The 15,702-nt window shown below is 34.0% G+C and overlaps 1 protein-coding gene across 4 annotated transcripts in view; it reads right to left on the bottom strand.

Moving 5' to 3' along the window:
• LOC114053891 (chromodomain-helicase-DNA-binding protein 7) overlaps positions 1-15,702 on the bottom strand; it is a 245,912-nt gene that overhangs the window by 84,919 nt on the left and 145,291 nt on the right. For all 4 annotated transcript variants that reach the window (XM_027877001.1, XM_027877003.1, XM_027877004.1 and 1 more), the window contains exons 4-6: positions 10,024-10,165; positions 6,229-6,366; positions 5,086-5,151 (exon numbers count right to left, since the gene is read on the bottom strand). In XM_027877001.1, the coding sequence (XP_027732802.1) occupies positions 5,086-5,151; positions 6,229-6,366; positions 10,024-10,165 (346 nt within the window). The remainder of the gene's footprint in view (positions 1-5,085; positions 5,152-6,228; positions 6,367-10,023; positions 10,166-15,702) is intronic.

The raw sequence follows: 15,702 nt of genomic DNA, 5'->3' as shown, positions 1-15,702 counted from the left end.
TTCACAATCTGACTGGAACCTACTCTTTCTAGCCTCAATGGGCATTATTCTTCTTCCCACGTGCTGCCACCCAGCCAAGCTAGCCTTCTCTGTTTTACATAAATAACGTTCCCTTTCTGATCTATATGCCTCTGTATTGGACATGTCTGATGCCTGACCTTGCCTTATAGAATATCTCTATTCTCTTAAGATGTAGCTCAAGCATAATCTTCTGTATGACACCTTTCCTGATCACCCCAACTGCTAGTTCCTTCTCTCCCAAACTACCTTATATTTAACTCCTTTGTATAGATTTGAATTTATTAACTTTTTATTTATGGAGTACATATTTATATTTTTATTTCTTATCTCTACAATTCAAATCTTAGATCCTTATAAATAGGGACTGCTTCATTCTTCGTGTTTGTAATCTCAAGTATTTTGTAATCCCTAGGTCCTTTGTAATCACATAGTAGGCACTTGATGTCTGCTAACTGAAATCCTTTAGATAGATTTCTTCAACCCCACCTATACTCCCAGCTTACTACCACAACACTACCTTCACCTTCCTCTACGCACATACATATTGATGTTAATTTTATTATCTCTATTAAACTATAAGCTTTGTGAAAAGAGGATATACTTATTCTTAAATTCTATCACCACCACTATCTCTAAAGCCCATTTGTCCTTTACTAGGGCTGCTGATGAACAATGAAATGACCAAACTATAGGCAAAATAGGAAGAAAGAGAAATAATGTCCTACATAATCCAAGTATGAATAATTAGCTGCTGAATAATTGTGACCTAATTATAATCTGAAATACCAAACCTGCTGAGTATGTCTACTGAAGTACTATCAACTAAATCAAAATTGATTTGTTCTATCCAAACAAGATACTATTTAGGCAAATAAGTCACTTGACTCATTGAAGGAGATTATTCTTTAAAGCTATGTCAAGTATGCAATATTTTCCCAAACCTCTACAATTCTTAAGTGAACTGCCCCTAAAGTCCTCAATGCAACAGAAATTTAGCCTTTGTAAGTTAAATAATGTTAATTTTTCATTGACAAAAAAAAATTTCTTTTACTCAGATTCAGCACTTAACTCAATTTATAGGAGATCAAAATTCAGAAATTCATGTTTGTTTGTTTGTTTTTACTATTTTCAGAGTCGATATATATTTTCCTCCACTCAGGGATCTTTTATTATTGCTTTCTGTGACAGTTTTACATTTAATTCATACCCTGAATTGTGTAACTTTAAACAATAGCAACAACTAAAAATTAATTAATTAGTTAATAATTAAAAAAAAGAGAGAATAGCAAGTGATAGGTATAACAAATGACAGAAAGGAGGAGAAAGGGAAAATCTTAATTATACAATATAGTACTCATGGACTTCCATATTCCCTTCTAGAGCAGCTCTGAGGATGAGTGTTTGTTAATATATTGGGGACTGTATCTCAACATAATTAGTTTCCTTTGTAATCCTATGTGTTTTTTTTATGCATTAAAAAACATTCTTCCAGAAAGAGGTCCATATGCTTCATTAGGCTGCCAAAGGAGTCTATGACACAAAAAAGTTTAAGAACTCTTGTTCTAGAGCATAGCCCAGGAAAAAAACAAGTATCTCCTTGAATCTCCCACCTCTCTCATTAGGAAGTTACTACATTGTATTAATTGTGCTAGTAAATTAAAATATGCTTCCTTAACATGTAGAATAGTAGGAACCATACTTACAAAGAAAAATGAAAATCAAAGTTGAGAGTGACTATATCTGAAAGCCACACCCACAGACAAATACGGATATGGACAGGTACATGTGCATGTGGGCTTTCCAGAGAAACAGAAAACTGCAAGATGGAATATTAAAAGCAATTCAATTCAGTAAGTACTTATTACATGTAAGATACTGAACTAGGTCTCAGCAAACAAGGATTAAAAACCAAAACTGATCCTGCACTCAAGGAGCTTACGGGACAGAGACACAGTATGGACATTATTAAGGATAAAGCAAGATTACAACCAGTGTCTTTGATAAAGGCCTCATTTCTAAAATATATAGAGAACTGTGTTGAATTTATAAGAATACAAGTCATTCTCCAATTGATAAGTGGTCAAAGAATATGGACAGGCAGTTTTCAGATGAAGAAATTAAAGCTATATATAGTCATATGAAAAATGCTCTACATCACTATTGATTAGAGAAATACAAATCAAAACAAGTCTGAGGAACCACACCACACCTATCAGATTGGCTAATGTGACAAAACAGGAAAATGATAAATGCTGGAACAGATGTGGGAAAATGGAACACTAATGATTTGTTGGTGGAGTTGTGAACTGATCCAACCATTCTGGAGAGCAATTTAGAACTATGCACAAAGAGCTATAAAACTGTGTATACCCTTGGACTCAGCAATATCACTTCTAGGTCTATCCCAAAGAGATCATACAAGTGAAAAAGGACCCACATGTACAAAAATATGTATAGCAGCTCTTTCTGTGGTGACAAAGACTTGGAAATTGAGGGGATGCCCATCAATTGGGGAATGCCTGAACAAGTTGTGGTATATGAATGTAATGGAATACTATTGTGCTATAAGAAATGATGAGCAGGCAGACTTCAGAAAAACCTGAAAAGACTTGTATGGACTGATGCTGAGCGAAGTGAGCAGACCCAGAAGAACATTGTACACAGTAATAGCCACATTGTGTGATGACTAACTTTGATAAACTTATCTCCTCTTAGCAATGCAAGGATCTAAAACAACTCCAGAAGACTCATGATGGAAAATGCCCTCATCCAGAAAAAGAACTATGGAGTCTGAATGCAGATCAAAGCATATTATTTGCTTTTTTCTCTTTTTTTTTTGTTACTTCTTTCTTGTGGTTTCTTCCATTGGTTCTAATTCTTCTTTACAACATGACTAATGTGAAAATAGGTTTAATATGAATGTAGATGTTAAGCCTATATCAATTTACATGCTGTCTTGGGGTGGGGGGAGGGTAGAGATGGGGAGAAAATTCGGAACTCAAAATCTTATGGAAGTGATTGTTGAAAGCTAAAAATAAATAAATTTATTAATTAAAAAAAAGAAAAACACACACAAAAATAGAATAAGACACGATAACTTGAGTAACTTGTATTAACAACTTTGGGGATCAGTAAAGGAAGACAGATTCTGAGATGCTGAAATCACAAGGCCTATAAAGTACATCCAGGAATGAGGGGCAGTCTGTATAAATGCATATAAACAGAAGATTGAGTTCTGAGTTCAACAAACAGTGAATAGTCTTGTTTGGTCCCAGTGCTCAGAACAGTACCTGGCACATAGCAGGTCTTTAATAAATGTTTATTAATTGATTGAATGACATACAGAGTTGATGACAAGGAGGAAGATGAAACAAAGCTGGTAAATAGGAGGCAGATTGTGAAAGATTTCACGTGCCAGGTTTGTATATTATCTTATTTTGTATATTTTCTTTTGTATATTATCTTATGTATATTTGTATATTATCTTAAAGACAATGGGGAGAGAATGAATGCTTTAGGGCCGGAAAGAGACAATCAAAACTGTAGCTTACGAGGTTCACTTTGACAGTTATATGTCAGATGAACTGGAGAAAGGAAAAAAAAAACTGGAAGCAGGGAGGCCAAAGAGGAGACTCATTACAATAGTAGAGGAATGGTGAGGAAGGCCTGACCAAAAATGGTAGAAATGTGAGTAGAATCAAAGGGACAGATTCACGAAATACAGAATTGACAAACTCAGTGACTGATTGGTTATGGAAGATGAGAAAGAAGGGAAAGTTAAGCACAATTTCAAGATTATTAACCTCAGTGATGGGGAGGGTGGAAATGACCTCAATAGAAACAGAAGAGTTTAGATGTTGAGTAGGTCTGAGGGAATCCTCAAATATATGTGATGATTTAAGCTGAGTAGAGCATTTATTCAAACTGTTTTCTCTTGTTTGAACAAGAAGTAATCTGAAATGAAGTGGTTGGCACTAAAGTTATAAAAATCCTTTTTCAACATTATTATCAGGGGCTAGTTTTGTAAGTGCACCCAGTTCACTCTGTCATATGGATATGAATTGTAAATGCTTCAGAATGAGTCATACTGTCATCCGAAATTACATTAGAAATAGTCATGTATTCCACCTCCACAGCAGCAGTGGAGACAGTGATGAAAATTTCATTGGTATAAGTAAAAACACTCACAGAAAGGGGGGAAAGGGAAGAGCACTAGAGGAAAAAACTCTTGTAGACTGAAAGTATAATACACAGAACTTCCCACCTCATCCCCACGCCCACCAAAATCCAAAACAACATGGGAAGAGAATCACCTCATATGAACTTAGATAAACAGACTGAAATATACAAATTGAAAAGTAAGATGAATGAAAGAAATCTAATTCTAGATCTTCCTATAGAGGCTTATAATCTATCAAAAATACATATGTTCAATATAAATATCATACATAAAACATATCCATTTCCCAAAAATATAATGTCCATGTCCTTAGCCATACTCTACCTTCATTGGTTAGGGGTTAGGGGATGGAGAAAGGTGAATGAATAAAGAATTATTGAACTAGATCTTACAAAGGACTATTTCATCATTGTGGACATTTCCTCAATTAAAGTAGATGATAACCCCTCTAGTTATCAGTATATAATCTTCTTAAATTGACGTGGTCAACATAACTCATCCGTGGGTGGCAAATCTTCTGGTAATGAGCCTGTCAGATTTTGGTTAGATTGGTCCTTGACTGCTGGGTTAACATCTCAGATAACAGACATACAGTCTATACTCTGAGATTTTCCAGATTAGTAGGACCTAAAAGAACTTGTGTTCCATTGGAATGGACTTTGAGAATCCAAGGCCAGCCTCCATAATACAAGGAGGTATCAGAATAAGAGAAAAGTGTGAGCAATAAGAGGGGTACTTTTGGAGGAAAGGAGTAACGGGTTCAACAGTCTGGCAACCAAGGTTCCTTTCAACTCTAAAACAGATTTGGGTGAAAAGGGGAGAATGAACTTAACAAAAGTATATCTTAGGAATATGGTTTTAGCCATTATAAAAATTTTCTTTACCTGCTTTTTGACTGATCGGCTACTCATGATTTTCTCTACTACGGGACCCTCTGCATCAACAGATTCCTGTAAAATAAAATATATGAATCAACTGGAATGTTTTTTTCACAAAAAAGATTTTATGCCATTTGCAATATAGGTGATCATTCCATGCTGCTCTCTAATTCACTTCTTCAAATTCAATACTTAATTGACACTGAAGTATGAGTCCAACTATTACTCAAGCAAGAATCACTGCAAATAAGAAGAAACTTAACCCTACAGAGAAGGTGAGAGATACCTGTTTATTATTTCATAGGTATGTGGTTCAATTATGTGGATTCTCACCAGTCCCTAAAGCTAGCAAGTATTCAGAAACTCTAGCTGCCAATATAGAATACTCTCCACAAGGTAGTAATGAAAAATATAACTTTTGTTCATCTATACCCATGGGGTAAATATAGTCATCACTGTACTATTGTAAGCATTTTTTATCTATAGGGATCACATAAAACATTTTATAACAGCTTAACATTGGCCAAATTACCAAATAAAGCCCTGACATGAATTTAACACACTTTTCAATGGGTTACCAGTTTGTTAACTAAAGTACAGCAGTGCTAAGAAAAGAGCACTATACAAAGGGAAAAAAAAAACCCAAACCCAACTTTACAATAATCATTCTTACATTACTACCCCTCATTTTATACAAACTATTTTATCCATCATTTACATTGCACAGAGAATAAAGTAGACCCTGCTGGGTACTACAAGGCTGTAATTTCATAAAGGAGTTCTTATGGTGCCTAACAGCAGGAGACAAGCTTGAGTGGTTTATTAAAGTCATAGAAGCTATAGCACTGAATTCTCAGAGGTAAATTCAGTCTCCTTGTAGCCTAGTTCTGATTTTTTTTTCCTCAGCAGAGACCATTAATTCTTCAGAATTGTGTCAAATTATATATCACAGGCTTATAGAAAAATAAATTTGAGCGAATATAGCTTTTTAAAGGAAACAGCAAAACAACTGGTTTCTCTTAGTCCATTACACCAACATTGGATGAAAAGCCCTAAGCTATAAGTCCAGTGGCTCTACTGAACTATTTAGCTTCCAGGTATGGAATTCACAATTCATCTTCATTTATTTATTCAAAACAGCAAGCTGACCTGCTGCTCGGACTGTGAAGTATTTGAAGGGGAGTCTCTCCCAGCAGCATCTGCATCATCTGCCTCCTCATCAGAAATCTTGAACTCCAGGTCTTCTGTATAACGTTTTCTCTTAACTTGCCTGCTAGATCGTCTCTTCTAAAAGAAAAAAATAATAATAATAAATTAAAAATTATGGACATTCCTCATATGTGTTGAAAGCAGGGAGGGGGATGGCGCATGCTGCAAATGATTTTGCTAAATCATCATTTAAAAATTCAAAGTTCTTGTTCTTGTATGTGAATTTAAATAGTTTGGAAACTTTATTAAAAATATAGGTTGAACATACATGAAAATGGTATTGCTTTTGTAATAATAGTTGAAATTTACATAGCACTTTAAGGTTCCAAAGTACTTTGTATATATTATCTAATTTGAGCTTCAGAGCGGCCCACAGGGTGAATACTTCGGGTATTCTACCCATTTTAAAAACAAGAGAGTTGATCAGTGTATTGCTCAGCATCAAACAGCTCATAAGTACCTGTAGCAGGGATTCAAACCCAGGCCTTTCTGACTTTAAGTCCAGCACTTCATTTCAAACTCCAATCTGGCATACGTGAAAGAAAATAAAGAGTTTGGAGGGTGCAGGATGAAGAAAATCATCTGAGAAAACTTGGACTGGAAATAATGGCATAGAGTTTTGATTTGCTCCCACATTCTTCTATAACAATATACTTCTAAGAATTTGTAAAGCACATAGAAAGTGAAAAGAGCATACTAACAAAATTATCATTAATAACTTTGTACATTAAATCTAGGAGTAAAATGGAGTTTAAACATGTTACATGTTCACACCTCTAAATAACCCTGAAAATTGGTAGGGAAAAATATTGGCTAACTCATATTTAAAAAGGAATGATCCTGAAACAGATACTAAGTCTCATCCATGTTCACCTAGTGAGTTATTATATCTCTGACATAATATCCATTAAATTTCCAGACTGTTTTTCCATTGGAATGGCAATTCTTCAACATAGCATATTTAGAATGGAACAAACTCTAGATTTGGATATAATGGAGCAGAATCTCTAGATCTAATTTACTGTATTATAATTTACATACACCCAAACAGGACTAAGATGAATTTTTATGGACAGAGACAGGCTGATTATAAGACTTAGATGCAGAAAGTTGGATGCTAAAACACACTGGAGTCTTGCTGGGGTTCCATACTATGTGACCACATCTCAACAATGTCTTTTGTTTTTATTGTATCAACTATATATTTTTTACTATAGTACCTAAATCTTCTGGAATGGGGTTCCAGAATTTGCTTTATACTGAATTAAACTCTATAATATTATTGTAATTTCTCAGGGAAATTAAGAAATCTTTTTTTTTTAGAAGTTGATAGTTTAGGATCACTTGTTAAATAAAACTTACTCCTTATAAAAACTTTGTGAAATAAATTATATTTACCCCCATAAATTCTCAGATGAACAGTAAGTTATCCAAAGCCAATTAGCAGATCAATCACAAAAAGAGAATTAGAACTCAAGTCCCAGAGCTCCCAAATATTGCAGCATGGTACAATGCTTCTGTGACTTTTAGCCATGTATTGATCCTCAAGGCATTTTTCTGAGGTACTAAGATTTCTTTTATCAGATTCCCAATATGAATTGATTTTTTAATCAATTAAAATTTTTTACATGTCTGCACTCAACTAATTTTTTATTGTGTTCCTATCATGAACTGATTTTGTAGGTAAGAATGAAATATGAGAATTTGTTTATTTTTGGCAACCACACCACAGTGAAATGCTTTAGTTTCATTAGCAGCAGAAGGCTCATTCTGTAGAATTGTATTTTAAATGCTTTTAAAAGGTTAGTAGGTACAATGGTCATGCTGAAGGGAATAACAAATTGGTTTCCATTATCTCACTACTGTACTATTCTGTGGTACTTTCTTCTGAACTAGATAGCACTACATGCAATTTACTAACATCTAAAAATCACAGTCACAGAATTCAAGAAGCTTAACTTCCACCCTTCATGCATATGTTACAGGAAAAACCATGATAAACAACTTTGTAGCATCACTTCCTGAACAGTATATATGAAGAAAAAAGTACTTCCTTGAAAATAGAGCTGTCCTTGTATAGTTATTTCCTTTTTCTTTGCTGCTACATATTCTATAACTGATTAAAATGCCAACTCAAAGGTACACTTTAAAAAGCATTTAGGGTATTACCTTAAAAAAAAAAACTTGGTCATATGTTCTGTAACCTACAAACAAATATTCTATAAAATTTAATAATGATTCTCTATAGTAAACTGATATTTGTGAGAAAATTCAGAGAATTAGCTCTAAATTTTAAAGAAATCTTCTTACTGCTGTATAAAATGTTGTCTTAAAAGTCCTAATTAAAGTGAACATGATTCAGAAAACACCTAACTACATAAAATTCAGAATCATCCTTTCACCACAATTTCTCTAGTCAATCTCATTAATCTACTAACCTTGTCAATATCCTTACTGTTGTTGTACAAAGCAACAAAAGGAAAGCATATGATTATCCTAAATGGATAATATCATCACTAGGCCAGCTATATTTAAAAAGAAAAAAGAAAAAGAAAAAAATATACACTAGTTTTTTCAGATCACCTTAAAGAATATAATTTTGTGAGGTCACAGATAACAGGAAGCTTTGCTAAAGAAAAAAAAAAAACAAACAAAATATCTACAATTCTGGAATGCATCTGCATCTTCCAAGTATTTTATTTCAAACCTCTAAGAGAAAAATAAAAACAAAAACAAAAATGAAAGCGAATAGTCATTGAGAATCTACTACGCAATAATGAAAAGTCACTCAAGCTTCTAGGGGTTGGTTTCCGATTGCAGTAGGGCTCCCTGATAACTACTCTTTGATAACTATGATGTCACATAAGATACATTCCAGGGCATCCCGGTAGAGCTTATTGGCATGATTCCAAGGAACCTAAAAAGGAAATGATTTCTAGCTGTTATGTACTGAGTGTGTCTCTAAGCCTGATCAGTGAAGGCGATGTACCCTGTTTGAGAGAACTAAAATTTCTTGTATTTATTTCAAGGGCAGTTTTGCAATTGATGTATACATTATTTCAATGAAATAAATGAATATAACTCAGGAAAAATTATGCTGAAGCAACTGTCTAGAAAATAGAAGTCCACTAATTCATGGAAGGCCTGCCATCACACAAAGATGCCTCATTCTGACCCAGGGAAGTCAACAGAAGCTCCTAAACAAGTCACAAATGGCTCTATGCCTAAAATTTTCATATTGTGAAAAGAATATTTCACAAAACTTTAAGAAAGTTAACAAATCTGGTGCACTGTAGTTTTTAAAAGAACTTTTGCCAAAAACAGAAGCAATATTTCTAAACCTTTAGGTCAAATTTTAATGCCAAGAATAGGCAGAAAAATCACTCAGAAACTCTCAAAAGGAACTTTGGAATTTTTTTTTTTTAGTTTTTTTACACCTCTCTAAGCCATGTAAAATTAGGACTGTGATACTAAATGACCCCTGAGGTCCCTTTTCTAGGCTTAAGTCCTGTGATCCTATGGTAAAAGCTACAAAATTCTTGTCAGGAGTGAGTGTTACACTCCATTCATCCTTGGTCTCTCTGACTTTCACCTCTCTGGAAATAATGCCCTAGCTAAAAATAGAGACATCTTTAAAGCATCTCTTTAACAAAGATGGAAGATCTTCTGTTGTGCATTATAGCCATCAAAAGTTACCCAAAACTAACCAACACTTAGATATCAGAATAGTCTTACCTGAACACCTGGATCATCATCTTCTTCAGGAGGAGGAGATGGTGGTGGAGTTCTTTCTAAGTCTGAGTTTTCAGAACCTTCTGTTTTTCCTTTGTTGACCTTTTTCTTCAATGCACTTGCTTCAGAATCTGGTTTCTTATTACTAGAATTCAAAGTACAGTTCCCTAGTCAGTGTTGGGTTGTTGTGGTTTTTTTTTTTTTAACTTTCTCCCATGGATACATGCCTCATATTTCCCAGATTACTATCCCCCAAACTATCAAAAATAATAAAGTAATGCATTATTTTTCTTTTTGGTAAGGTGGTATCATAGGATTAAGTTTTTGTGGCAAAACTCTATTTTTGATGAACATTGTAAATAAATGCTTGCCCTAATTAAAAAAAAAAGGAATCGCACACATGCAAAAAAAGAAAAAGAAAAAAAAAACCCTACACGATGCATATCCTGTATATTTGCTCACCAGGACAAAGCAAAACCCTAACTCATTCTGAGAAATCATGTAAAATATCACTGTGTTTTCCTGGCTATATATATGCTCAATACACTGCGGCATGGAGCCATTCATTAAGAAATAATTTTACTATCAAGTTTTTAAAGTGTCAGAACACCTTTTTTTAAATGGCGGGGAAGAAAATGGAACATGATTATCTTCTTCCCTTGCCTTTTGCAGTTGGCTCTAAACACTGCTATTATTTAGGCCTTCCATTTGATCAATGCTTTGAAATATATTTATAGCATACTATTTGATTTGTCAAATGGCATAACATATTAAAATATAAGAACCACTATTGATTTTATTGCTTTTTTTAACCAGATATTTCACCTCTTAAAATAATTTTATCAATTAATTTTATCAATTATTTTTGTTTGTATCAATATTTTTGTTTGCTTTATTTCTTCTTATTGTTAAAACAATATGCTTATTTATTAGTATATATTATCTTTATGGTAGCATATTATTTTTAAAAGCCAGGTTACTGACAAGATATGCAGCAAAATAAAAATAACTGTTAAAGAAGAGGTCCCACTATATGTTTAGATTAAAGGTTAATAGGATTTGAATGTTATATAGGTTAGCCAACATAAGAATGGATTTTAAGAAAAGAGAATGGAATAAAATTGTTTATCAGCAACGAGAGCCACACAACTCTATCTGCTCTACTTGTTAATTCTTTTTTTAAGGTAAATTGGGTTCTACTATCCAACTTCTAGTCTGGCACCAAGACTTCCTAAGATCAGCTATCATTCATGACAAAATATTTGCAAGAATCTATACTGAGTGGCAATTACTTTACATCATTACTATACAGTCCAGGAATCAGAATGGTTTTGAAAATGAAAAATTCTCCTTTCAGTCACCTTTGAAAAGTTTCTATTCATTGAAATTTGTAATTTCACAGAAAAGGATGCTGACTGAATGCACTAAACAGCACTTTTCAACCTCTTGGTCCTTAAAAGAAGCAGAGAGTTCTCTGGATTTTTTTTTTTAAGTTAAGCTCTTCTCAAATAAAATCTGATTTCCAAATTATTGTTAATATAACTACATATAACCATCATATGTAGGATTTGCTATCTTTTGGACTACTAGATTAAATTCTGTAACCTTGTAAAAGTAGTTATTTGAAAAATAATGGTTCCAAGGTTTTTTTTCCCCTAAAAAAAACCCCAACAATTAATACACCTTCAAACATAAGGAAATAATGGCACTCTAACTTAAAGCAAAACTCAGGGGCACAGCAAAAGACAGTTTAGCTCCAAAAAGATCTTTCAAATCATGATAATGCTTTAAAAAGTTTAATTTCCTGAAAGATCCACATAAAACACAACATTTAAAAAAAAAATAAGAAAATCCATACAACAGTTCCTCTTCCAACTGTCCTAGTGTTTACGCTACACATGGACAGAAGTCTCCCCTACTATGAGGCTCCATTTCCAGCATTTATTTCCGCTCTAACTGCCACAAATTATACAATACTACAGCTGAACACTGGGCCCCTTTCCTTTCATCTGCACGCCAAGAGCAATCAGATTACCCTGGTAACCAGTGGTCACATGATCAGCACCTGCTCTTTTGGCTGGATGCCACTGACTAAAGCCATCTGCTTCCCTCAATCAGCTTTCAAACATTCTCAACACCTGCGCTGCAGTGTTTTGTGGTTTCTTTTATCAAATCAGTGCAAAACTGCTTCCAAAACTTTACATATTTCTCAAATTTGTTTAAATCAAAGGTAAGCCTGTCAAAGAGTTGAACCACTGCCAGGTAAAGTAAGTTGACAGTCTAGTGCTTTTCACTGGTGACCTCTATAAAGCAGAGCAAAGCACACAATTTAATTTAGTAGTAGTTACTGTGCCCTGGTGCACTATCACATATGAGTAACAGGCTTAATGCCTTGAAGAATAGCACAGTCCAAGTTTGATAAAATATCAATTTGCTGAAGGCAGAAAAGTGCTAATGATTCTTCATCTTCCTAAGAATGCTCCATGGAGCCTCCATGACTGTTCAAGTCATGCAACATCTCTCAAAGTGCTTATCACACAGGAAAATTCAGACAAAGAGCATATAGTCAAGTGAGGTAATGGTACTGGATCTGACTACTGAAAAATTTCTAAACTCATTAGCCCTTGCCCTATTGACATTGTACAGAGACTGAGCTCAATGTGTTCATCCTCGCACCTTCTCATAACATTAGTCAGAATACAAGTCATTCTGCAGATGCTAGGGCTTTTTACTAGAAGTATACGTGCTACACACACACACACATACACACACACACACACACACACACACACACACACACTCTCCCCCCCCCCAAAAAATTTAAGAAACCTTAAAAGACTACTTAATGTCTACCATAATCCATTGTAACCAGGAAACACATGATATTAAATGACTTTCTAATCTGAAACTTCATCTTTGAAATGATCAAGCCAAACTAATACAGTGCCTCACTTATAAGTCAACAAACCAGGGTTTCAAGCCCAGTCCTTGATGTGATATAAAGCGGTTCACCTTCTCTTTCTCAGTCTTGATTTCCTTATTTGTAAAATGAAGGAATTAGACTAAATCATGACTGAGGACTCTTCTCAGCTCTAAAAGTATGACTCTAATCAACTAAAACCCCATTCTAGAAAATATACTTCACTCTACAAATGTATACTTCACAATAAAAAATATACGTTCAGGGTTGTGGGAGTCCAAATATATTCTTGGCAGAATAATGGAGAGAAAAATAATGCTTTACACTCACATATAATAATTATCAATCTCACATAGTTTAGGTTTGACATTTGTTAGTTCAAGTTTTTTATAAAAAGTTTGAGGGAAATGGTTTAAGAGGCTGTTTTTCTTTGCTCAGCAAAGAAGCAAGTTTTTATAAAACAAGAGCGCATATGCAGTTAATGAAGGGAAGCTCTAAAAAACCAATACAATAAATTAGTGAAAGGAATATTACATTAATAAAATTTCTAACAGTAACAAGACTGCATTTGATGGTTTGAGGAATGAACTTCATAGCTTTGTCATCAGCAATCCCACTCAGTCCACTAGTTCTACCCAACTCCTCAAATTTAAGCATTACAACTGGAAAGCAAATTCTTTGCAAGCTTATATAACCAACCAAAACCACAAACTAGAAAATGTACATGTTTCCAAATCCATATTCAAGATTGAAATTGTCAAAATTTTTTCACCAAAATTTTACACATTTGGATGGCAATCTGGAATGCTTAAGTTCAATGTTTGTAGTTTTAAGGTTATAACATTCAGGCTATTCCATTATCTTTATTATGCAAATATTAAAATAAGCATGACTGTACAAAGAAGCGAACTTTTCCAAATATGTTTTCAATGAGTTCAGAGAAGTTGTACATATACTCTAGAAAAGCTATCCTGAGGTGTTTGGTATTATACACACATTGGTTGATATTCACTTCTAACTTCACTAGTGATTATCACTAATTCTTTGACAACTGTCTATTTACCTGGATGAGAGTCTGCAAGCATGATTGGACAAGTGTTTCCACTTCAAGAAAAGTTAGTTTGTTTTAGTCCTTCTCAATGGTGTCAAAATTGCTATGGAATAGTAAGAAAGCACCATATAAAAGTATACAGATTTATAACAACGTGTAATTTAGATCTAGAAAGAATGGGGCAATTCTAAAATAGAATAAATCATGGCCATTTCCCTAGATCTAACAAAAATTCCCACTGACAAATATCACACACACTCACACACACACACACACACACACACACACACACACACAGCCCCTTGCCTCATCCCTTTCATCCTCTTATCTCCTGTTACTCTTGGTTCTGGAAGAGATGAACCCTTTTTACCTCTGAAAAAATTTTTTTCAAAGTATACCACTATAGGTTTTGAGTCCTGCTGTTTCTTCATGTATAAAGCTAAGAACAGAATTGATTTGTTTACTTGAACACTAAAAGAAAGCATAAGAAAGCATCTTTTATACATAGTACACACTTTTAAAATGTTCGTGGATGAATTGAATGGGAGAGACTATAAAGCCAAAATGGGTGATAATTCAGGTCCCTAATAAGAGGGCAAGCCTCAAATTTTTGTAGTTCAGATCCTCAAAAAGTGAGCAAAGCACACATATTTTAATTATCTCCCTTTTGGAATACCTTTTCTTCCTGTAGCCTAAACTCCATCTTCAAAACCATTTTTATTACCCAACTCACATAGTCCATTGCATATATATATACGTACGTACGTTTGTGTGTGTGTGTGTGTGTGTGTGTAGAGATATGAGAACACAACAATAATTTATAGAAAACTATAAATTTTATCTTAGTGTTAATTTCCTAGTCTACTGACAAATTAGTAATCCATTTTAAAGTTATTTGTCCAGGTTTCGGGGAAAGAGGTTTAGCTGTGAACAAGTGGCAGATATTACTACATCTCTGATAAAAGTATCTAAGATAGGGCAGCTAGTGGATAAAGCACCAGCCCTGAAGTCAGGAGGACCTGAGTTCAAATCTGGTCTCAGACACATAACACTCACTAGCTGTGGGACTCTGGAAATTAATCCCAATTGCCTCACCAAAAAAAAAAAGTATCTAAGATGCTAACCTACACTGCTCCTGTAGACAACTTAATGAACAACCAATACTTAATTTTAAAGAAGATTTATGGGAAATACATTTTGCTAAAATATCTGAATTTTATAAGAAACATGCATATTATACATTTCATAATTGTACATCTCTGTTCATAATTGTATATTTCTATTTAAAGCTTCATTCATACTCAGTGCCATTTTAGTCTTTCTCTTTGGGAAGTGAAATGCACACTGGTTGGGACTAACCTATGTTACTTTATTAGCTTCTGTATGATTTTGCTTCTTGCCATGAAACATCCTGTAACTTCATTATGATAAATTTATGCCTATTGAAAAATATAATTAGAATGAAATTATAGTCTTCACTTAGTCTATCTCTAACATTATTTTAGATAATTTTTAAAAATATGCAACATGATTCCCTACCACCACACACAATTTCACTTTGTAAGAGAAATATCATGAGTAGAATTGTGAACTTTATGTTTAAAACATCATAGAAGAGTAAATAATCTTAACAATCGCTGCTTAATTTAATTGTTTCTCTTACGAAGGAAGGAAGGAAGGAAGGAAGGAAGGAAGGAAGGAAGGAAGGAAG

This window comes from Vombatus ursinus, unplaced genomic scaffold (assembly GCF_900497805.2).
Source record: "Vombatus ursinus unplaced genomic scaffold, bare-nosed wombat genome assembly UNPS02014812.1, whole genome shotgun sequence".
Lineage (NCBI taxonomy): Eukaryota > Metazoa > Chordata > Mammalia > Diprotodontia > Vombatidae > Vombatus > Vombatus ursinus.
The sequence above is the reverse complement of the archived record's forward strand: the minus strand, read 5'-3'. Positions and strand labels throughout refer to the sequence as shown.